The 25,899-nt window shown below is 40.9% G+C and overlaps 1 protein-coding gene across 7 annotated transcripts; it reads right to left on the bottom strand.

The window, feature by feature from the left end:
- Positions 1–4,143: 4,143 nt before the first annotated feature.
- Positions 4,144–25,877, bottom strand: LOC128738906 (triple functional domain protein-like). Of its 7 annotated transcripts, XM_053834379.1 has the most exons (12): positions 25,350–25,877; positions 24,649–24,775; positions 23,675–24,401; positions 14,377–14,604; positions 13,971–14,313; positions 13,656–13,907; positions 13,446–13,583; positions 6,205–6,664; positions 6,090–6,135; positions 5,427–5,667; positions 5,279–5,362; positions 4,144–5,216 (listed from the first exon to the last, which is right to left on the bottom strand). In XM_053834379.1, exons 3-12 carry the CDS (start codon positions 24,307–24,309, stop codon positions 4,617–4,619), a joined length of 3,027 nt encoding a protein of 1,008 aa, XP_053690354.1. In that variant the 5' UTR covers positions 24,310–24,401; positions 24,649–24,775; positions 25,350–25,877; the 3' UTR covers positions 4,144–4,616. The 7 variants fall into 7 exon arrangements, with proteins under 7 accessions (XP_053690354.1, XP_053690355.1, XP_053690352.1 ...); XM_053834380.1 differs by lacking the exon at positions 24,649–24,775 and having other exon boundaries at positions 25,252–25,877; XM_053834377.1 differs by lacking the exon at positions 24,649–24,775.
- Between the last annotated feature and the right edge of the window lie 22 nt (positions 25,878–25,899).

Below are 25,899 nucleotides of genomic sequence, written 5' to 3'. Positions count from 1 at the left end.
GGGAGGAATTCTTCCGTCCAGTTATTGGAAGACAGCCTGCATCTGTCGACCAATGATAACGGTCTGAGGCTCACAAATTTTGCCGCGGCCAGAGGGATGGCCATCTGTAGCGCCTACTTTCCACGTTTGAATATTCGGAAACACACCTGGAGGCAATGGAGACTCTAGCTCTCAGATCGATCATGTCTTGATTGACGGTCGACACTTTTAGGATGTTATCGATGTACGGTCTTTTCGGGGACCAAATATGGACTCTGACCACTAACTCGTAATGAGTAAGATTCACGCAAGGCTGTCGAACACGGCGAAAGCTCGCACTGCGAGGACGCTGCGTTTCAACATCCAGCGGTTAACGGCAGACGGCGTAGCAGTGGAGTACGCCAGGAAGCTTCACCAGCGAATCGCAGAACAGCAAGTAGAAGAAGAAGATATAAATGGACTGTAGAGGAACATCTCTGGTGCCATCCAAACAGCAGCGAGAGAGGTGGTAGGCACGACGCGTGGAAGACATCATAACAGCTGGTTTGATGCCGAATGCCAGAAAGTGACAGATGAAACCAGGCCAGGAGTCGCATGCTCACTGTGGCAACGCGTCAAAACAGAAAGAGATACAGAGAGACTAGAGCTGCGGATAAAAGAATCCATTGTCTAAAGAAACGCGAGTACGAGGAACAAGTGCTCGTCGGCGCAGAGAAGCGATACGCCAGCAACGACACACGGAGTTTCTATAAAACGGTGAGATGCAGGAATTTTGCCATGCCTGTAATGTGCAATGATAGTGCTGGCAACATGCTTATCGACAAAACGGCGGTAGCAGACGGGTGGAAGGAGCGCTTTCAGACACTATTGAATGGAGAGGTAAATGCGGAGATCAGCAGGGACAGGATAGAAATTGTAAGCGATGGTCAAGCTGTGGAACTACCAACACAAGAGAAGTTTAAGAAGCCAATCAGTGAGCTGAAAAATGGTAAGGCTGCTGGGAAGGACGGTATCCCGGCTGAACTTCTAAAAGCGGGGAGCGAGCGGTTGTACGAAGCAATCCACCGGATCATTGTCAGGATCTGGGAGGAAGAACAAATGCCGCAGGAGTGGTTGGATGGCCTCATTTGCCCAATTTTCAAAAAGGGACATCGAACGGAGTGTAAAAACTATCCAGGAATTACATTGCTCAATTTTGCCTACAAGGTGCTTTCCCGTATCCTGTTCTGCAGACTGAGACCGTTAGCGGAGTCCTGCGTCGGCGAGTACCAAGCTGGTTTTCGTGAGGGTCGCTCCACGACGGATCAGATGTTTACCCTGCGTCAGTTGATAGACAAGTTCCGGGAGTACAACTTGCAGACACACCATCTGTTGTGGACTTTAAAGCGGCGTACGATTCAGTCAAACGAAATGAGCTGTGGCAGATAATGCTAGAACATGGTTTTCCGACGAAACTAGTTACGCTGATTCGTGCGACGCTGGACGGATCCAAATCATGCGTTAGAATAGCGGGTGAGGCCTCAGCTGCTTTCGTGACGTTGGATGGACTGAAGCAAGGGGATGCACTCTCTAACCTGCTATTCAACATTGCCTTGGAAGGTGCATTACGAAGGGCAAACGTGGAAAGGAATGGAACTATCATCACGAAATCTCACTTCCTGCTTGGTTTTGCGAATGACGTCGACATCATCGGAATCAATTGTAGAGCAGTGGAAGAGGCCTTCAGGCCCTTTAAAAGGGAAGCTGCGAGATTGGAACTTACCATTAATACCGCCAAAACGAAGTACATGCTTGCTGGTAGGGAACGTGGCCGAGGTGGAGTTAGATGGGGAACGATATGAAGTAGTGGAGGAATTTATATACCTTGGTACACTCGTGACATGTGACAACGATGTAAGCCGCGAAGTGAAACGACGAGTTGAAGCCGCGAATCGGGCTTTCTACGGATTACGTAGCCAGCTGAGGTCCCGTAGTTTGCAAATTCGCACAAAACTGGCGCTCTACAGAACACTAATCCTCCCGGTGGCCCTTTACGGACACGCATCATGGACGCTAAAGGAAGCTGATCGGCGAGTGCTTGGGGGTTTTGAGCGTAAAATTCTGCGATCTATACTTGGTGGCAAAATGGAAAATGGAGTGTGGCGCAGACGCATGAATCACGAGCTGTACCAAGTATACAAAAATGCTGATATAGTGAAGGTAGTGCAATGTGGCAGGCTGCGGTGGGCTGAACATGTGGCCAGAAAGCCCGATGAAAGAGTAGCCAAAACTATTTTCAGCAGAGAACCAAGAAGAGGCCGTCGACTCCGAGGCAGACCCCGCACCCGGTGGGTGTGTGCTGTCGAAGACGATGCACGCTCAGCAGGTGTTCGTGGGGATTGGAGAACGGCAGCACAGGACCGACGGTACTGGAGGACCATAATTCGTTCGGCGCAGGATCGGTAACGAACCGTTGCCACTAAAGTAAAGTAAGTCAGGTGGACGGCACGCGTATGTTCTTAATTCTTCTCGGACTTCCAAGTTTAGCCAAGAGTTTAGCCTTTATTTAGACAAGACTTCGATCTTTCCTAAATCCGACGAGTCTCACGTGAACCCGTGGTCGGGTAGTGTTGGTCTCAGCCTATTTAGACGGGTCCTATTTGAGAAACGTAATACTCATTTTGTAGCCAGAATTTCTAGATATAAGCTTCACGTTTCCGCTTTCTATTTACCTGATTTAACTTTCTTCTTAATTTAAACTTTTAATTTTTGTTCTATCTGTACTACAACTACTTTAAGCTATGTACTTCTAATTTCACGTCCACTTGTTCGTTTGGATGTTATTCGCTCGGCGGTTGGTTAGAAACGATCTCCACCGAAGAGTCTGTCCTTGCTGTTCCCCTCAATTGCTATCTCTTTTACTGATTCCTGGACTAAACTGAACCGAATTTGAACCGGTTGTATATATGTATACAAATGTTACGAACGGTAACACAACCCGAGAAGACGATACCAAACGCTCACGAGGGCCCTCACTGTTATACGCGTGTAAAGCGAAGGCGTAAGATGTAGAGGAAAAAAGGAAGTAAGGCAATATATGCAGTCATACATCCTACTCACGCTCGCGGGCTGTCGCCTGCTCACGAGCTGTTGGTTTCATGAGCGGGCTGCGCAGAACGCTGTGCTGTGCGCTCACGAGTGTGTCGGTAAGAGAATACCAGCGGTTGTTTGTCGCATGCTTGCATCGGAGGAGTAAGCGTTAGATGGTAGGCTCCTCACACTTGCTCGCGTACGGGTTGGCATCATTTGCATCTCGCTTGATTTGTAACGATGGCGATATAATGGAAGTTAACCGGGGAATGCCCACAAATAAAAGTAGCATCTCGGCTCACGACTTCGCGGAAATCCGATGAGAAATAGGGCAGCCAGGTAGACTAATAGAACTTGGAATAAGGACCGTCTCCCGGCAGGACTCTACAAACATGGTATGACCACTAGTAATGACCTAAGGAATGATTTGAAATGTCTACAAAAAGGGTTATCGGCTCGGTTGCTGTAATTACATTGCATAGCAAAGGCACGGTATATTTCGTAGCTTGCATACTAATGACTCTCAATTCCTATTCTAACCGCTTGAGGGCTAATGTTTGGGAATAACACTACTCTAGTCAAAGATGGAGCCTTGCCCTGAAAGTTACTTTTGCTGGCTACGTCCATCATTACCGTAGCTTGGGATAATTAAGAGGAAGTGCTGATTTAGTATTCACTTTATAGGAGGCATCCAATTCAGCGAATCTTCCATAAATACCACGGATCATGCCTGTTTCATCCAATATTTCAAGACTTTAACTTCGATTAGAAACTTCGTACACAAGGACAAAAGTCACATGACACCTTTCGGAATTTCATAAAACCTTCCTAGCTATATTAAGAATTGATAGTTTCATTTTAAATGCTGAAAAGAAAAAAAATCGTGAAAAGTTCTTGACGTCGACATATTTATGAGATATGGAATGAGTATAAGGGGCCCTCATGCCACATCTCATATTCGTGTTGATTTCAGAGCAGCAAGCGAAACAGTCGAACGGGAACAGCTTTGACAGATTACGAACGAGTACGGGTTTTCGGATGAACTGATGCGGTTACTCCGGAACGACTGAATCGTGCAGAGGGTTGTGGAAAGGAATGTATATATTGTCCTGTGAGTTTTTTAACACCGCTATTGAGGGTGTGATGAACCGCTCTGTAAGCTTCGAGGGTTTCACTGCTGGTCTAACAAGTCAGTCGTCGCATGTTCGAGTCGCGGTTGGGTGGTGCTGCTAGAGTTTAGTAGAATCCATTGCACTGGCCCGGTTTCACCGGCGAGTATCTAAAAAGTTTGAACTTTTAGCACGATTTGCAACAATAATGGATCGATGGCTCATGGCGCTGGTTATTAGTTGCCTCGTCAATTTATAGTATTTTTTTCATTGTGAGATTAACAAATGATTAAATTGTGATCCACAGGTAGGCAAAACTAGAATGCACACATCCTTTACAATTCTTTTATTTGTCAAATATTGCAACCAACGGTATCAACCAGTTTTCTATTAAAAATCATAATTCATTTAAATCGTTTCCTCTCATTGATTACTTGTCTTTTTCATAAACAAATATGCTCACAACCGCTTCCTAACGCATTTCTCATAATGCATGCAATAGTTCCCATAAAACTTATCCTTGTGAGCTTTGTTGCCGAAATCGACCGGATGTTTCGATCCGTTGATTTCAAAGTTTACTCTAAGTTCCGACTTTCGGCTTTGCTTTGCCACCATTTCTGGTCGTCGGAACTTATCGACAAACACAATGCGGGTATATTTTTCCATCTGCCGATCGATTTCCTTAACCTGTTGAACCTTAACGCAAACGGTTCCCTTCTCGCACAGCAAAATTCTGTGTGAACTTAGTGTTTCATTTCCGTATCGAACCCGATCGGAATAAACCACCAGCCCGAGGCTGGATGGGGAAACATTTTCATCCAAACTGAACAGCCGATAGTTCTGCACCAATGTTTTACGGAAGCTATTTATCTGGACTTCGACGAATGCAAGCTTGCGGAACAGATCCTTATCCGAACTGTCGATGTTTTCGTTCATCGCTTCCGACATGCGTACGATTTGCGATTTGAAAAAGTTATGATATTTATTCCATATGTCCACCGGCAGGAAGGTGAAGTCTTCCATCGTTTGCGCTACCATCGTTCCAGTGAGGGAAGTGCGCTGACATAAAAATAACAATAGTTCAAGTTATTTGGGCAAAAGTTATCAAAATAATTGCTTACCGATGCACGATGTATGTTTTTCATAATTCCTCCAGCCTTTTTAAAATGAATCAAATATGTGTTGTATGGTTCGAATAAAGATTCCTGAAATAGTTTATTAAGCGTTTTTAATTCATAACTTTAACGTACGTTAAGCTGCAGGACATACCTGAAAGTACCCGATGAACAACTCGCAAAGTTGGTCAATGTCTATATCTGGGGAGGCAAAATCTGTGTTGACTCGCTTGACATGAATTTCCAAAATTCGGTCGTACACCTCTATGAATGCGCATATACCCTGTGAAAGTTCCTCGGGAAGTTCGTTGAAGTAGTACTTCCGGTTTGCCAGCATGATCTGACAAAAGTGCTTTTGCGACGATACCAGACTCTGGACGGGTTTCTCAGCATCCCTGTAAGAAATAAACTAAACTGTTTTAGGTTTTACCCAAACCTAATAATTTTAGTACCATTACCAACATAAAGTAACCATTCCGCACGTCACAAACAGTTACAAGTGGATTGCGACATTAACACCTTTATTCTGTATTTCAACGGAACGTTTTTTGACCGAAAGAGGCTGGCACTCTTTATTCCGCGCGCAAAATCAATTGGGCAAACAACTCGATCGAAACACTTTGGTTTGACATTAAGAACCGTTGGAATACAGAACGGGGGAAAAATAATCAAAGACAAGGCCAGTTTGATCTAAGCAAATTTATATTTAATTATTTGGAATTTTTAAGTGTTTCTTCTAGGTCCGTTATTTACAATTACGTCATACGATAAGACAGATCAATTAATAAACGGTGGACACAATTAGCTCACTACTTACAGTACAACATACCATGTAGTTTGAGAAGTGGATTCGTAGCTATCACCTGAAAAATGCAAGTTTCGTTTTATGTCTACTTTTAAACTATAACTCAATGATTCCCCGGTGTACTTACGACTACTAGCATTACTGACCAACGAAATGGTACTCATGGTACTGGCCATACTCCCTCGATTGATGGTCTTCACACTGGGAACTCGCTGCTCGTGCTGGTAGTTTTTCTTGCTATTCGAATCGTTGACTCGTTGTCGTTCTTGCACGGCGTAGCCCCTCATCATATTCTCGATGTAGCTGGCCATTTTCTGTACCAGTCCAATTTCACTTCCGTAAATTTCCACCTCCTGAATTCCTCGCTTCCGAGCAAACACGCACAGCTTGCTCTTGCCTTCGTTGTAGACGGCTACCTCGGAGTCAACATGGTGGCCTCGATACTCCAGATAGTCCTTGAACTTCTCCGTGTAGATTAGGCACTTCTCGAAGAAGAATATCTTGCTCGGGTAGCGCCGCCTTCGGTCCCAATCGTAAATGTCCATTTCGAACATTTTGCGGAATTTGCCCACGTGAAAGAGATTTATCTGAACACAAAAAAAATATAATACGGGTGATGAGTTGTTGCGCTCTATAGACAGTGCAATTGGTTATTTCGAAGCCCGGGTGCATTTCATGACCGTGAATCCATTACCATTTGCCACGTCGATAGTAGGAATTAGTTATATGTTGCGTGCTGAGGTGAATGTAGTGTCTTATTATTCTATTTTTCCCGATTGGTGCAAGTAAGTTGTTCGAAGGTTATTAACAGTTGTAATAAATTGACCAATGGAACCACCGCTATTTGAAGTGATCTGAATCGTATAACTGAATATCAATATATAGAGTAGGGCGGGGCATAAGTGCGATGTTTGAAGTTGTTGTCAATTTTCGTGAGATATAAAGAAGGATAACAACATAATATATTTTATAGTGATGCAGTAACTCAATGTCTTCACATTCAACTATAAATCATCTGCGGTAATAGTGTTTTGCAAAATAAATTCTTCTTTCTTCTGATCAAGTGCAGATTCGCACTTTTACCCCACTAGCGGGGCAAAAGTGCGAATGCCGCGGGGCAAAAGTTCGAAGTTAGAATCCAAGAAATTAGCCCAGCACTAGCTAAAGAAACCATATTATCTTCAATCTGCGTTATGTTTCGGTGAGGAATATTCTCAATTTGCACCTTTTCTATTTTGCGCTGGTGTATTGCAGCGTCCGTTAGATCGAAGCTTTTCCAAACGTTTGTTTTTTGTTTCATCAGCGGAAACACATTGTTTTTCTTCGGCCAACATCTGTAGAGCACACAGTTTTCTGCAGATCTTCCATTTCTAGTATCTGTAATATAGTGCCTAAAGCTGTATATAATTAGCTATACATTTTTGCCTCGTCCATGAATCGCACTTTTGCCCCGTCCGTGAATCGAACTTTTACCCCGCTAGGCGCTTGACGGGGTTAGATTAAATTACGGAAAAGCGAAATATATTTTGTAAATTATTTTCGCCCTTTTTTCAAAACAGATATGTGAGTGATGTAAAACGCTGCTACAAATTTTCAACAAGTAATATCCTCCTGTTGATATCGTATTTGCCGTATAACGAAAAATTACATCATATGTTTAGATTACAGAAGCAGCTATCAGGAACTTGTCTCCATTGTACTCGACCTAGGCTACTCGTCGCTAATTCGTTGAGCATCTCGACACTTTCAAGTCAGCTTCAACCTGAATGAGTTATCCAGTACGGGGTCTCTCTATACCTGATATCGGTAGTATATTCTTGCGACATGGTTGGACCACCGCAGTCTCCCAACTTTCACCAGGGGTACGATACTCCGTTTTTAGATCGGCGTAGATTGCCGCGCCGTCCCAAGGTTGTTAGTAATGATGTCATGGTCCTCTATTAGGTGTTGGTTGCTTTTGTTGAAGGTCGTTCCTCTTGTTTTGACGCCAGCTTACACCTTCCATAGCGATGGCAAATAGAATACGGGACCGTCCATCGACCGTTTCGATAGAACTCGAGAGTGCTACCGAAACAAGCGCGTAGAACATCCCTCGCTTCAGGGTAGCTATGATCAGCCCTGTTATTTAATTTTTACGGAAAACCGTTCTTATGCACTAACTGTCATAACTCTTCACATTCAACTGTGTCGTATGCTGCCTTGAAATCCAAGCAAATATGATACGTGGGCATATTGTATTCCCGACATTTCGGAAGGAATTGTCTGAGTGTAGAATAGTTGATCGAGTTATTCACGATGCCTGTCCTGCTCCTGACGCTTTTTTTCCTAAGGATTATGGTCAACTCACTCCACGCTCGTCGATACTTTGCCAAATTTTCCCAAGTTTTTCTAAGCTCTTTCCTCTACATCGCTTGTACGATCACATCATTTATCAAGGTGAATCCTGATCCTAGCTAAGCTAAGCTAAGTTATTTTTTCCTCTCCAACGAATGCTGGCGTTCCTCGTCAAACCAACCATTCCGTGCACTTGAAGTTTCTTCTCTTAGCACTGTGGTTGAGGCTTCATCGACGGTTAATCGTATCCCGCCCTATCCATCTTCGAGTATTGATCCACCTAGCTCCAGAGAGGAAGGTAGAGTCTCGTTTATCAGGTGCGCATCTTGCAGGTTGTTTAATTGTTTATTTGAGGAGGACCGTCGGTAGTTTTGAGCGCACATGTACTGGAGCTAGGCAATGATACATGCCCATATCCACACCCCGTAAGAAACGTATGTTGATATTTCAGAAACACCGTCGATGAGTATTCGATAGATTTGGTTCAATGTTCGTAAAAAGGAATTCTGATCAGCAGGCCTCGGGAAGCTCTAAAGTTATCGGTTGTCTGGTGTGCAGGCCATGGACCCGATAACCGGTCTCGATAAATCACTTAACTACCATTGGCGTAACTAGGAAAGGGAGGGGCCTATCGGGTGCCTTCCAAAAAAAATTTCACTTTGTATGAAAACTTATATAAGCGCCATCGACGTCATTGTCGTCAGCAGCATAAAGCTGGAGTGGCTCGTGCTGTTTCAAGCAGTCGACCTTGTATTCAACTCGAACTTGCCACTCGTCGTCGATTTCCCAGTCATCTCAGAAGTCGCAAATCACTTTCGACCTGGTCGTGCCATCCTGCACGTGAAACCCCCTTGTTCTTGGTGCCGGTAGGGTTGCTGAAGACCACTATTTTCGTCGCATTGTCGTCCAGCATCCTTACGACGCGTCTGGACCACAGTAGCCTACCGACTTTCACTAGATGTGCAAGTAGCGCCTGTAGCTCGTGATTCATACGACTCTACCACTCTCCGCTTTCAGTTCGTACAAATGTCGTCTATGGCACTTTCCGCTCGACCACGGTAAGGGCACGTACGTCCTCTGTGAGCAACGTTCCATCTTAAACTCCGTAAAAAACTACCGATCTCATAATGGTTTTGTACATTGTCAGCTTCGTACGGCGACGATCGTAGCCTCTTGATCATAGTGTTTTGCGATTCAAAGCTCCTTACTAGAAGTTGGCCCTTGGTAAAAATTGTGTCTCTCGTTTCGATACCCGCTTATCGGATCACCCCCTAAAGAGTGATGTTGAACAGCATGCAGGATCAGCCGTCACCTTGTCTCAACCCTCGCTGCGTTTCGAAGGAATTCAAGAGTGTTTCCAAGATGCGCACGAAACATACACTCGATCCAATGTAACGCTGATCAGTTCAGTCAGTTTATGCGAAAAATCGTGTTTCTTCATTATCTGCCATATAGCTGGTCTCGATCGACTGTATCGTATGCTGCTTTAAAAACAATAAAGTTGTGATTCGTAGGCACGTTGTACTCCCGATATTTCTGCAAGACCTGTCGGATGGTAGAAATATTGTCAGTAGTTACACGAGCCCCGTTTAAGCCTGCCTGGTAATTCCCTACGAAACCATGCTATCGGTGACAGCTGGAGTAACAAGATCTGGGAGAATACCTTGTAGGCGGCTTTACCAACGCTAGGTCTCTCCTTTCATCCATTTCCATCAGTTGCTTCTCTTCCTCACAAATCTTGGAAATTACCCAGAATAGAGCCGTTGCCAGCGTTTCTTGGACATATTCATAAAACTCTGCCGGTAGAGGGTCCTTACCAGCGGCTTTATTAGTCTTCAGTAACTCGACTTTTAAGAGATCAGGTTCTGCGATATTGCTATCTTCCATGGGTACTCCCAGGTTGACTTCCGTTCCACCTCCTTTGGCAACTTCGCAATTGAGGTATTCACCGTTGAACTGCTCCCACTTGAAGACCATCTCGCGCTCGTTTGTGATTAGATTCCCTCCCTCGTCCCTATCATATGTCAGTGCGTTTGCGTTTTGTGCGAGAAAAATTAGGAGGGAACTATTTTTCCGGCTTTCAAATTCCAATGGTGAAACTTTTTGAAAGGGCCTGGTTCCCTAGGAACCCCCTCTAGCTACGCCAATATTCGCTACCGACCTGGACATTTATTTTATATCTCAATGACAATCCTGATGTCCCTTGGCGAATAACATGTATGTACCTCCAGCTGCACGTAGATGGCTTCATTCTCGTCATTGGGTCTATCTCCGTCAGACAGTCAGAACTATGCTACAATGCTAATATGCTACGAAACTGAATATGTAAAATCGAGCATCGGGATATCTGTGAGGACAAGATAACCTGTTTCGTGAGGGACCGACATCATCATACGAAAACAGGACTTAAAAAATAAATGATTTTTGCCTTCAATTTCTTCAGTAAAGAAGGATTTCATTTTGAAAATACGGATTTTTCACTGTAAATCAGGACACCAGGACAACGCATGCCAAAACAGGACATGTCCTGGTAAATCAGAATGTGTGGTCATCCTAGTCAGGGTGTTACCGTTTAAATAGCTTTTAAAGCTTTTAAAACTACAAGATTTATTGCGGTTTGACAAGTAGCCGCGATAAGATCAATTTTGATTGGTGCGCCATCAACTAGAGGATTGCATCAACTAGAAGATGTGTTTGCGACGAATAGGCTACAAAAGGTGTGTAGGACACTAAGGGCAGTGTGATCATTTGGGCATTAGTCGTGCTGAGTATCATCAATGTAGCCGGAAAAATTAAACGATAAGAAATCGAGAACAATAAGCTCAAAAAGCTTCCCACCAGCACAAACGAAGCAATCCCTCGATAAATGGTTACGTATTATTCCAAAATGCGCGTAAAAATCTAAATTAAAATATACACTGGAGCATTTTTCACACATTTTCATAGGAAACATATTCCCCGCGTAATAAAGACTTCACTGTGTAGTACATTCTAACACCACAATAGATCAAAGAACTGGTCGCAGTGGTCCAAGGTCCCCAACAAGGAAAAAAATAGTACATTCTATGCTTTTCAAAAGTTTATATTGAACAAGTAAAAGTATAGTTCTCATGGGTGCACCTTTGGTTTGTTTACAGAAATTTTCTATCAATTTAAATTGCGAAGCTGGAGACTGAGATACGAAAACCACATAATGAAAAGAAGAAGCTCATAAGAAATCGCCAAATTCAAAATGAGAGATTTTTTTTGCGATACATTACAATAATTGTATTCAATTAATTCTAGATATCCAAAAGTGTTGGTTTGAGACAATCGCCGCCATTCAAATTCTCGGCGAAATAATTAGGCCATTACAAATATTTTATAAAGTTTTTGTCCTTCCGGTGTTGGGCCACTGAAGGGGGGAGCGAAAAAAGAACAAAGAGATTTTTTTAATCGAGCAAAAAAAATATTGATTTGAGACATTTTTACTTAAAGTTTAAACGTGAAAACCAAATCTATACTTGCTTTTAATATAGACGTTATTATTTTCTATGCGAAAATCTACGAAAAAAGACAAAAACGGAAAAAAAATTTTCTGCCGTTTTTCGGAATTTCCGTTGTTCGAATTTTCATTTCTGTTTCGTGCTAGAGGCATTAACTCAACTCGTACACTCATTTTTCGAGTTATTCAGGCTGTAGAACCTACAGACAATTAATTTTATGAAAAAAAATTAACTCATATCCTATAAATTATTTTTTTGCCCCTCGATTTTTCAAGCCAATTTCCAAGGGGGGGGGGGGGGGGCGGTGACAAAAACTTTTGAAATTATTTGCAATGGCCTTATAAGATATCCAAAAGTGGGTATGAAATGGATAAGGCAAACGAGAAAGCGACCAACATAGCTTTTGCCAGCCCTAGCTCCTACCTAGCGCCTCCACGTGGCCATACCCGGTAATACTCTATTGAGTAGCTAAGCTAGGAGGTGCGATGCCGAGAGGTTCCCAGATGCAGACGGCTGAGCCACACGGCCTTGGTAGCATCTAAGTATAATATGTTATTTTAATTATTTGTTTCGTTTTAGCTCAAGCACCGCCTATTGTACAATTAAGACTCTAACAGTAACAAGCTTAAATAATGCACATGGATATCGTAAGGAAAAATTAAATTAATTATTGGATATTAGATGATGGAAACTGACGCAATTTTTTTTTCATTCGAAGGATTGATGGTGAGATTGTTCTATTTTTCCCATATATGCTTCATTTCATTTTATTTTTAACATTTTATTCATATCATATATACTGGTTACAAGAACACCTATGAAGATTGCGTGAGTTTCTGCGCATCCTCTTAAAGTAGGTGGTCAACTAACGTGCCCATTTCTACAATCGTAAGGACATGGCTAGGTGTATGGTGTACTTACGAGTACATCATATCAGCCACCCATGATGTGTACGGTTGTCTATGCTATGCTAAATAATTATAAGATATCCAAAAGTATAAAAAATTTCAAAAATTCACAGCTCTAACCAAAAATTCAGGTATCTGTTAACGATAAATTTTGTCATTGACATAAAATATAACACAGTTATAATACTATGCCAGGAGATATCTATTGTTCACCTAGTTAATGATTTCCTCAACAAATCTTGAAATATTTTTATGAGCTAGTGAATAATAAGTTGTAACAGATAGGTTTCCCATGAAATGGCTTCCGCGCACTGGACAGCAGGAACAGTGAGTCAATGGGAATCATAAAAAAATACAAGTTTTTGGAAAAAAGTGTTTCACTGTACACACTGCAGAGAAAACCATTCAATCTTTAGTTCGAAAATAATTTCGAAAATTTTTTGTAAACGGAGAGCTGATCAGATGAAAATCTCGATCAAAATTTTAACATTTCACTTTGAAGATACGTTAGCATACTCAGTAAATAGAGCACATTGTTTTTCGAATCATTAAATTCATCGGACGTAACAATCCTTGACCACGAAACCAGAACATACACTGACACTGACAATGATCGTATTTACACAGAATCTACAACTCACTGGCTTATTTTTCGCCGGGTTTCTTCTATTCCTAGCCCTAAGAATCAACACCGGAGGCAAGTCTACGACTTGGTTGAAGATATTGAAAGCTAATGATAATGGGTTCATCAGTTCCTTTTGCATCGCATTTGTCTCCTGCTTCCAGCACGTAGAAGGTCAATTGGCACTACCATTTGATCGAAGGTAACATATAAAAAAAGGAACACTTACTTCATAGCACTCTTTAATATCGTTGATACTCATAGCCTCGTTGACTACGTCAATGAAACGTTCAAGCCTCTTTTCTGCCTTGCAGAGGATACCGATTTCATCCTTGACTGAGGTGAGCAAACAGTCGGCTATCAGTTTGAGCACTTCCTTGTTGATCTCCGCTAGCAGTAGCTTATATCGCGGCAGCCGTTGAATCGGCTGCAGGAGAAAGCTATTCAGTCCCAACTTATCACCAACTTCGTTCTGGCGTTCCTAAAATTGACACAGTATCGTTAGTAATTGATTAAAATTCAAGAAAAACATTGGTCTACCTACTTGGAAAAACTCCAAGTTTTTGTTACAAATCCTTTCCGATTTCGGACGATTGAGAGCAAACAGGATATAGCAGTAGAAACGGTCCTGTTCGATGAATTGGATAAAAGTTTCGGCAATTCCTTGAATACTCGCTCGGTTTTCACGCAACTTTGGTAGGAACTTTTCTTTGTGGAACTTATAGATGTTTTCGATGTTACCGAAAATGTGAAACCGTTGTCCACGCAATCCTAGAGGCAAGTCATTCTTACTCATTACACTAACATAGTGTTCGATACCTTTGGCAAGTGTTTGGACATAATTTTCTTCGTTCTCCAGTAGTTCCCTCATAATGCTGGTAATGCGTCTACAATTTCAAAGTCGAAAAATCATTTTCAAATATAATTTTTGTTTAATTGTGATCATATACTCGGATTTGATAGAAGAGTTTGAGTCGGGTCTAGAGTCAATGACTGCATGTTCCTCATCATCGGTTGAATCGAAAGAATCCGAGTCACTAAAGTCATCGTCGTCATCATCATCATCATCATCATCGTCGTAACAGTGATCGTCATAAGCGGGTTCGCTTGTTAGAGGCACATTTCTCGCCTCCGCCACTATTAGTGATTCCGTAGCTTCCTTTGCCAACTCTATATTCCTGAAAATATGGTACAGAAAAAAATTCTAAGCTGCAGTTTCAGAGTGCAAAACAAATGATAAATACTAAATAAATATCCAGACAGGACAGAAGAAAAGCTTCCTCAAATACGACCTGCCGCATGGTATGTTCCTGATAACAATTAATCGCCTCACAGACTGTCGCGCTGCGCTGTGATAAGGCTTGGAACTTAAGGGTGGAGCTCACGTTCGTCACAGCTGCCGAGCGCGGTTCGTAGAAATGCGAATGAATCATTTCGACTGGGAATAATAAATGGCAAATTATCGTGGCGCTATCGAATGCTTTTTCAAATTATCTTAATTTCGTTAATGGTAACTAAACTCCAAACCTGAAATTTAGAAGTTGAACAACTTCAATGAATTAGCAGCTTTATTTCAGTTTTAGTTCAGGGATTGGACAATGTCCTTCAAAGAAATCGTCTTTGAAAACTCGGTTTCGAACAATACACTAAGTATGTGTCCCTTGAGTAATGCCAAGAGCGAAATCTTGAAACCTATGCTCTGTAATTGTGACGCATTAAAAGGAAGGATACGTCAGTATTTCGAAAAGAGGCAAAGTGTTCGACATCGGAACGAAAATTGAGGTCCGGGTTCCGGTCCGGTCCGGTAAAAATCGGCACGAACTTTGTTATTCCGACTTTATTCCTGTCCGATTTGGCTCTGTTCCGGTTCCGAAACTTGAACAGAGCCAAATCGGACCGGATTATTAGTCTTTATAGTCGGAATAACGCCTTTTAACCGGACCGGACCGGAACCCGGACTGCAATTTTCGTTCCGATGTCGAACACTAAAAAGGCATGCTAAAGATTAACAAGATCTATTTTGCTTTATCAATTACCTAGGGCAGCTAGCTTTATGAATTCCTCCGGTTGGCTCGGCACTTTTAGGGTTACGCTGACAAGATAGAAAGCACTCATGCAGACGATAAGTGTTGGCAAGAGCAATAACCTCGCTGGCCTTGAATGTTTGCTCCCATACCAGGAGTGCCTGTTGACGGTGATTCCACTACAAGGTGGGCAAAATTTCCTCGACCTTGTGAGCGTTTGACAGCGCCTCATGACAGCGTTTGACTCGCCACGGGTAACGGAATCATCAACTCTCTCGTGAAGGACGCTAAATCCGAGATGGTAGGCCCATCACATGTAAGGATATCGAGGCCCTCACCTCTATTCTTGTTTACGGCCGTATCCTGCATTCGTACGAATAGTTTGCTTCGAACGAATCGGGAAGCACTATTCTCGTATTCGAACGAACAAAAGGAACGAGCATTCAAACAAGAATATGAATTGGTTTAAGTTTCGAACGAATATCATTCGAACAAAAACAAAAATAAGGGTGAATCCAGAATCCCTCCGGGATTGTGTTATTTTAAGTGAATGTGAGCAGTCAAAAAAAACGGAACATGTTTCTAATTTGTATATTAACAAACAGGTGATCAAGGGTAACACCCAGTATGACCGATTAACAAATTTGATACATTAGCAAACCTCTTTTATACTAATCTTGGTCTCCTTCATTTTGTTTATATTGGTAACATTCGCCCTTTAGTTGGTTTTATGTAGAGATTATAAACAGAAACTTTACGGTTACGTCGGTACTTTCATGTAGCCTACTTTGTCATTCACTACAAGCTATACAAGGAGCATACGCTGCCATGAAAAGTTTACAAGGCACAAAACCCTTAATAGACCGTAGTTCTTTATGTAATTCATAACTTTAAGCGCAAAAAATGCGACTTCAGTGTCAGCGTTAAAATTCACCTCTTGTTTGAAACGCGGCACGTTAGTATGCGTACATTCACAATAAAGCGCTTTTGGACAGACAACCCTTTACTAAAACGCTGACGTTGTGCTAATTTTCTAAATCTTTGGAATTTAGCACAGCGCCGAAAATGACAGGAAAAAATAATGCAGCTAAAATACCTAGATTGTTTCGAAGTGAAACTTATCGAACCTGATTACTTACGCAAAATCTTCAGGTGAATATAAAATCTCTTCATCGAAGGAACAAAAATGGTGTAAAATTGCTGCAGAGCTAGAGACAGAAAGTAACTTTGGATTGTGTTTATTTTCCTACATTTCATTTTTTTCTATTTCAGTCGAAGAAGTGAAAAAACGATGGAGCAGCTTGCACGATCGGTTTGTTCACGAACACAAGAGAGCGGAAGAAAATGCCCGGTCAGGAGCGGCTGCTTCAGAAGACTCAGAGTGGTGTTTTTACGAAGAGTCGAAATCTTTGGAATCATATATTGACACTCAACCGTAAGTTGAAGCTTCCATGACAATGGATCGTGGATTAATTCCCAAGTCAGAAAAATTTTGTACTGTGGCAGGTCCCACATTTTCTAATACCTGCAGAACCTCAATTTGACGTTTATGAACGGAAAACGGATATCTCACGAAATGGAAATTTTACCGGTTCAAAATTGTTTCACGATTTAAGGAAAGAAAAGTATATAAAAGAGAACATAAACATAATAATGGTAAAAAGAAATTTTAAAGAAAATATTGATTAAATAAATGTTAAAAATCAGATAGGTTGTGATAAAAGACACGACGCCATTGTTGACGTAGAACTACGTCACGACGGTGGGTGGTCTGGTTTCTGCATTATTTTTGTACAAACTCGAAGTCTGTGACAGAAAAGTTATCGGAAAATATCCTTCATCTAGTTTTGATATCAATTAATGTTTGCCTCCCAGTTGGCCTCAAGGTACGATACTAGTCTAATAAGCCAGTCGTCGTGTGTTCGAATCTCGGTTGGGAGAGGCTGTTAGGGTTAATAAGATCATAGCACTGGCCCTGCAATTGTCTTGTATTCTAATTCCTGGCTGCGAAGTCTGTCGCATTAAAACAGGAATTCAAGTTTCGATAATGGAATGTAGCACCTAGGTTTAGCTTTGCTTTGCCTGTTTGGTGAGAAAATCTAATTCTATTTTCAATTACTGTACAGCCTTTGAAAAGGTTTAATTGTCTCAAAAGAGAAATTTATGTTGCTGTCCGACGCTGCCGAATAAATAACGTAGCGTTCTGGAAAGAAATAGTTTCATATGTCATGTGAATATTTTGCGTCCTAAAACGCAGTAATTCTAAAAGTGAAGAATTACATTCCAGAATGAATTGGAAGCGCTCATTCTCAAGAGTTATTTCCGAACAACCCGACATAAATTTGAAGTCGGAACTATCTCTAATCCGAAACAAATTTAAAATCGGTTGAAATGCATAGTGTTAAGGAAACGTAACAGGTGCATTAGGTGTACATCAAATTTTTGGCAGAATTTATAACATTTTCGCAGTATCACGCTGGTCGACGCACAGCACTCTGGCCCAGAATCTTTTTTGATGCGCATTAGAGTTTTTTCAATTACTCTAGAACGGTGCAACTTAGGAACCATTTACAAACTATGTGACGAATGTCGGGCCTCTCCCAAAATTATTGAGAAATAAATGAATGGTCCCTAAGTTGCTCCGTTCTTAATACTCGAAAAAACAAACCGTGTAAAAAAGTACTTAAGTGTAAAGACCGAAAAATCCTATTTCTCATACATTAAAAATCGTTAACATCAGTTTTCTATTTTAGCTGTTTTTGTAGTTGTTGTATGACTTTTTCCTGTTTTACAAAGTTGTACAAATAGTAAAAATACACAACATTACTGAATATAGCATACCCTAGGATTTGTAGGGCAGTACCAGGCGGGCTTTATATGGCTCGTACTACTACGGATCAAAATTTTATTCTCGAACAAATCCTCTAGAAATATCGGGAGTACAACGTGCCCACGCACAATTGCCAGACTGGCTCCCGCGTGCAATTGGCCAGACTGGCCCCCGCCAAGGGTGTTAGCTCTAGGGGGCGCTAAACACGGCCTTAATCTCAGTAAGGCACTCTCAAGAGTCTCAAGTTTGGCGATGCACTATACATAGGGAGTTGTACGAATCATATCCGACAGTCTAATAGAACTTCTAAAGAACACTGATTTAAGAAACGAGGGGGTACCATATCGGGTCTTCGCCAAGGCCGTCAAAACGTCACGCTACAGATCCGGAACCAAGTCTAGAGTGTGGGTCCAAAATGTGATCCAAAGTCTGATAAAAATGTGGTTTAAAACATGGTCCACAATCTAGTCCAAATTTGTTCCAAAATCTGGAACAAAATTTGATAAAATATAATTCAAATGCAAAATAGGCCGAGAATCTGGTTCAAAATCCAACCCAAAGGCTGGTTGCTGGTTTAAAATCCGATTAAAAATGTGGTCCAAAATCGGCACCAGGTGATCAAAAATATTGTTAAAAATCTGGCTTATTATCTGTCCCAGATTGAGTATCTGGTCCAAAATTTTATTCAAAATTTGATAAAAAGGTGGGCTGGAATCAGGTCCAGGCCCACAGTCTGGCCTTGGTCTAGAATGTGGTTCACAATGAGGTCTCACAACGGATCAAAAATGGGATCCAAAATATCATCCGAAATCTGGTCCAAATTTGATAAAAATGTGGCCAAAAATCTGGAATCTGATGGAGGTGCAACATCTGGTTCAGATGCAGCATGGCTAACATCTAATCGAAAATGTAGTCCAAATCCGGTCCAGAATCTGGCTCAATCCCTAATCCAAAACCGGGTGTGTGCTGTGTGGCTTAAAATCTGATCAAAAATGAGGCCCAAAATCTGGTTTATATTCCGGTTCAGGTCCAGAATCTAGGCCCAAATTTGATTCAAAATCTGGTTCAAAATCTGAAAAAAATGTGGTCCAGAATCAAAGTAAGGGCCACAACATGTAAGGTCTAGAATGCGGTGCAAGTCCAGAATCTGGTTCAAAATTTGATGAAAAATGTGATCCAAAACATTATCATAAACCTGATCTAAATTTGATAAATATATGGTCTAAAATCTGGTCTAGCATCTGAGGCAGCTCCTAGATCTGGTTCAGGGCCAGAACCTGATCCAAAATTTGATCAAAAATAAGGTTTAAAATGTGGTTTAAAAATATGATCCAAAATCTTGTCCAAAAGCTGGTTCCAATCTGTCAAAAATGTGGTCCAAAATTTGATCCAAAATCTGTTGTAGGTCTGGAATCTAGCTCCAAGACCCTTCCAAATTATGATAAAAAATGTGATTCAAAGTTTGGTCCAATATCTAGTCCAAATATGTTCTAAAATATGAAACAAAAGTTGATTAAAAATGTAGTCCACGATATAGTCCAGGTCTAAAATATGGTCCAGGTCCGGTATCTGATGCAAAATCTGGTTGGTGGTTAAAAACTGTGATCAAAACTCTGTGACCCAAAATCTTCTCCAGGTCCAAAATGTGGGTGAAATTGTGGGTCAAATAATTATAGCTCTTGAACTTGTTTAAGGCACAGTAGAGCATCTTTGTTGTAAAAATGTTTCATTGTATGAACCAGACGTCGCGTTTCAATTTATTTTTGAACAACTGGGTATTTCAAAGTTTCTAAATTATTCCAAACTCTCAAATTACGAATTTAGGAAACATGATCAGCGCACGGTATCGTCAATTATAATAGTAAATCGTCACTCAACAATGAAGCTCAGTTTCAACTGAAGCAGTGCCGCTTCGTTTCAAAACTGGCTTTCATCGGCATCAATCAAACGGGTTTCACTTCATTATGACGACCGGTTTTAAAGTTTTATATTTTTATATCAACTTTGAATACAATTAAATTGAATTTGAGTAACATTTCCTACAATTTAACGCCTATTATCATCAACCTACTCAACATCGACAGACCGTGTCCGACTGTCAGTCGTCGTCATTTGAAATGGTTACTAACTTTAGCTGAAGCTTGCTTGAAACGTTCTGTTCAACAAATAAAACTAGTCGCTTCATGTATGAAGCGAAGGTAATAGAAAATCAGCTTCATTTATTTGTTTCGACGATGCTGGGCCCTGAAAAAATTTGAAATACTTCTAAGCCTTTCGAGTGATACATTCATTAAACAAGTAGCTCCAAATCAATATCTGCGTATAGTGGGATTGATAACAGAGAAGAGAAGGTATATGTGAACGATGATAAAGACGATGAAGCTATGCAAGGGTTCTGGACAAGTTCGTGAAGAGACTGAGGAACCGCTGGAAGCTAGAATAGCGGGGTTTTGAAAATAATTAAAAGTGGGCTTCCCTGCTACAAATTTGAAGGAAATGAAGGAAAACTTTTGCTGCGGCTTAAAGCCATTCGTCATACTTCGATGAAAATGGGAGTTTTTTAAATTGTTGGAAACGTTGGCAACAAAAATTTCGTTCTAGCAAGGAAAATAAATCGCTGAGCGTATTACCGGTATTTTCTACGCTAATACCGAAATATCGGTTTTCACCAAAAAAACGCCCAGTACCGCCCTACTTACAACGCATTTCCGCATCAACGTATACACATACAACGCGTTTAGAATACCAATTATAAATAGTCTGTAATTTAAATATAGGCGTTGGAGTTGTATCTTTAATTTCTAGAATGGTTCAGTTGGAGAAAGTATGGTTGAAGCGAGTTATTGATCTCCGTTCCCATACACCCTGTATTCCTACTTACCCCGGGGTACCTTATATAGTTCCAGGTCATCCTCTCGTACATTGTATATGGATATACAGGGAACTAGTTATGATATTTTGATCATTCAAAATCATTGAGCCGAGGGGACAACTTTGAAATTTTGACAAAAGCGGAATTTATTAATTTCTCTGGCTTGTCCATAATAAAACTTAAAAAAATTGTATTTTTTAAGACAGGGTAAAAAGAGGAAGTTAAAGATGCCCCTTTCTGAGTTAGAGTGGCTACAAAAATCGTCATGTTTGTGAATCTTACTCGTTTCAATCTTCCCAATGCCACCTGCAAGTGTTCCATGCGGGTGAGCAGGTACGTCCTCTAATCGGTACATTCGACGGCATTTATTCACCAATGTTTAAGCAAAAACCTTCTTCAGTATTGCGTTTCTAATTAATCACATTAATCTTGTCAAGTAACCGACAAGCAATGTTCCAAATTTTCATCACGATGAAGGCTCATCACCTGCTCATCAACGATTTAAATCTTATCAACTGGCAATTCTATCGTATCCTGATTGCTCGCGATGAATCGCCGACGCAAAAACTGGTGAGCAAAATATGAATTGATTACGCTCGAAAATACTCGCTCGGTATCTCTGCCTTACACTCATCGGTAATCATCGTTAATCGCTGTCATCCAACCGAGAATGTATTTTGCGATGAAACGTAAACAAACATATTTTTTGAGAAATTACAAAAGAAATATTGCTCGTTCAAATATAAAACGTTATTCGTATCACATATAATAATTGTGAACTTGTCAAACATCAAAATATACTTACAACGCCATATACAACCAGTAACTTCAAGCGGCACACGGACAAACAAAATGGTTTCAAGATTTAGTTTCAATGAAATGCAAACTTGGTGCAATATTATTATAATTAGTTGGTGCCTCGAAGGTTCGAAGCTATGAAAAATAATACATCTACTTCTTGTGTGACTAACGATGAAGGCTGATAATAAAAATATCGTCGGCCACTGTTCAAAATTTGATCCTGGTGCACTCAACGTGAATGTTGAAAAATTATGAATAGCATGTTAAAATAAGTTTATGAGATTAAAAGTCTTCTGGGAGTAGAAGAACGTTGATATTTTGAAGTGCATTTATGTATGTCGCAAAAATGTATATTCCAAGTACCTCAGGTGCTAATAGTCGAACTGAAAAACCAACATAAATGTTAGGTACATGTTTTTTGACGGTATAATTCAATATCCGATAGCGCTTTTGCCTGTTTTCCAGAATTGATAAATCAAAGTTACTCATCGCGATGAGTCAAAACGCGATGTATTCGTTTTTGATTGGCATCACTAGCGATCAAATCATTGCATGAAAAAGAGAGAGTGGTAATTCGCTTTTCTCTCACTCGCATTAAATAATTCTCAGCTAGAAAAGCATTGCCAGAGAATTTTACGTTATGGAATCACCTTTGAGTGTGTTTCGAACCGAATCAGTGCTTGTATCGATGAATAGCAACATTGCCGACAAGTAAAGTCAAGAAATCAATTTGGTGGAGGTTGAGATTCCTTTCTCAATTAGTGCTGGTGTCAATACTTCTGGTAGTAGCATCAGCAGAAAAAGATATCGATACAGCTAGAGGAGGATAATAATGATTAATTCGAGCCAGCTGTGCAACACAACATGGCAAACGAAAACAAGTGTAAAAACAAGTGTTTATAAAACAAATGAAAGAAAGCACGATATGCATATCTAATAAGGTAAATTCGCCTAATTCCCATGTACGGGGTAAGTGGCGGGCTATTATCAACATCATCATCAGCCTCACAAACGAAGGTTTTTCCGAAGACACACTTTGCGTTTTGCATTTTCATTTTAATTCCTCTATACAGTCAGTCCGCAATCATGGGTCACACACCTTTATGGGTCATTTTAACTATAACTGCTGTTTTATGCATGAATCTTTTACTAATTGATTGACAAAATTGTAGCTCATGAGTAGCACTAATAATTTGATCAATTATTAGGTGATATTTAAACGGAAATAAGCAGCTAACCCACAATTGTGTGTGACCCATGATTGTGGATTGACTGTATATCCAGCAAAAAATGTGCATATGTAAAGAAATAAATATTTATTTTGCATTGCATTGCGATTACGCTGTTGGTGACTGAGACATGCGAAACTTTATATTTATGTTATTTATTCCAAATTTTTGAACATAGCTGCTGCCTCAAAGTGGCGCGCCCCGAAAAAAGCACATTTAAAATCAAATGATCGACTGCAATTTTTTTCTGTTAGCAGTTAGCATGTTTTATTTGAGCTTTTAATTAAAAAAAACTAAGTAGAGAGTTGGATTTAAAAATTTGCAAAAATTCAAAATATTTAAAACTTAATTATTTCGATACTGAATTTCAATGGGTCAAATATTAATGATAGTGAACCAACTATATCTATAGGCAAAGTCATTGATAACCCAAATAAACTCCAACCGATAGCACGCTATCAGTTCAGGACTACGGTGACACTCGTTTCTTACCTGTTCGCTTTGCTGTGGTGTACGGCCTTCATTATCTTATCTGTACGGTGAACGTTTTCGGCCTTAGTATCGCCCTCAAGGTGAACCCCCGACCGATCGATATCGTCGAACTCCACCGCCGATGTGAATTGCATCTGTTGCCTAACGCTAAATTTGGAGGAAGCATTCTTACCAACTAAAATTTCTTCGTAAATATTTTCAATCACTGCCACTGCGGCATCCATTTTCGGACCACCCTTCTTATCACACTCATCAACACTTTGCACTTGCTGTTCAACTTCCGCTGTTGCCTTCACTTTTTCTCTTACGCCCCCCGTCGGTGCGGTTAAATTCCAGTCGGAATGATAAGACCCCGACAAGCGTTGTTCCTCGGAGGTGGATGAGGTCGGCGTGCTGCAGTCGCTTTCATCGTGGCAGGTCAAATTTTCGAAATGTTGCGTTAACCGACGAACGTAAGACGACCGTCCGGCCGGTTTGCCAACTAGCAGTGCACCGCCTCCTCCAGCCGGAAATCGCTTTTTCACCGCACTATCACTGCCCAGGGGCGATTTGCTCCGGCCGCCGTCTTCCACGCAAATGCCGCTGTCGCGCGAAATGCGATTTGACTTAATCGCAGTGCCTGCCGGTTTGCTCATTATCGTATGCAGTAATTAGCAGCACTATTTTGCAGTGGTTGTTATTGTTGTTGTGGTTGTTGCTTCGAAGCTCTCCGTAGAACCGAAACACACTGTAAACGATCGAAGCAGAAGCGAAGGCGGAGAAAGAATTATTTTACTCTATTTGATTTATGTAACAACTGAGAATGAATTGTTTCTTTGTTGCTGGCAGAACAGTTGGGGTGTTCAATTATGAATCACGGAATACTAAAAACTGTTAGTTTAGCACGAGAATGGATTGAAAACATGCAACATGCCAATATCGTTAAGTGCATAAATAAGTTCTAAGAGATACTATTCAGTATTTGAGACAGTTACCGTTTTTTATTTACGCTTTTTGTTGCGTACTTCCAAGTCTTCACTATTGAACTGTTTGTACTAGTATTTACAGACGAGAATCGATGAATCACGGTGTCTTTAAGAATCATACTATAATGACTTTTGGCTGAAAAGCAAAAAATCGTTGAATGGAGCTGTGTTTGCATATACAAAAGAAGATCAGTCATGCGCAATAAAGATGGTATAGCTAAAAACGCATAAAAATTTACACTCGTTCACAATAAATGGATAATGAGGTTAAAAAATACGAAGCACATTACGACATTGTTAGATCTGCTTCAACTCAATAAATGCCAAAACCAGTAAATCCTTCAAGAATGGTTACTTCTGTGACAATGATACAATATAAGAGCGTGAAACTCGTTCCGATCCTAATGCCAATATGAAAAATTCAGTTCAATTTCCTCACTTCAGCGCACTAATCTTTTTTCGGAAAGGGAAACTTTTTACACTAGTGTAACAAGATTTTAACGCCATTTTTACTTAATAAGTCATGATTCATAAAAATAATCTAATGTTTACGGTTTCACATCACATAACTAGTCACTTTTCAATAGAAATACCACGATAACAACAGTTTACAATCCAAAAAATCTCACAATTTCACAACACAAAATCGTGGATATCACGGATGAATTCACACTTAATTGAACATCCCCAGCACTAGTCCGAACACTTACAGCCACTGTTGTATGTTTGTCTTTTTCGGTCACGAACGTGTTTAGTAACTCGGAACCAGCGCGCAACCACGTCAGAAAGACAGAAAGTTCTCCAATCGCTGACAATACAGAATACCAGCAGCAGTAGCAGCTTGTTTAGAGACTTTCCTCGTTATCACCAGCGCTGGATCAGGTTGTCGATTGTGTGCACAACTTCACTTGACTACTCTACTACGGGCCACTGCGCTGCCTCAGCGGGCAGCTAGCAAACGCTACAAACGATACAGTTCCGAAACGGGAAAACAGCGAAATTAGTCCATTTTCACATTAACTGGCTCACTTCCTCGTTTTGTTCATATGTACGTACGTTCGTACGTACGTGCCAGGCCAAGACCGGACCAAGCTCAAAGCGGATAGTGTTGTTGAATGAGTTGCAATCGAGCGGAGCCAAAGACAAAACTGCAGCAGAAGCAACAGACCTTCAACCGTGTGGAAGGTGAAATGGTTTGCAATTTCGCGAAGCTCTCCACGACGCGGCCGAACCGAGTTCAGGCTATCAAGGGTAACGAGT

This window comes from Sabethes cyaneus, chromosome 2 (assembly GCF_943734655.1).
Source record: "Sabethes cyaneus chromosome 2, idSabCyanKW18_F2, whole genome shotgun sequence".
NCBI classification, from domain to species: Eukaryota; Metazoa; Arthropoda; class Insecta; order Diptera; family Culicidae; genus Sabethes; species Sabethes cyaneus.
Note: the sequence above shows the minus strand (reverse complement) of the source record. Positions and strands in the feature narration are given on the sequence as shown.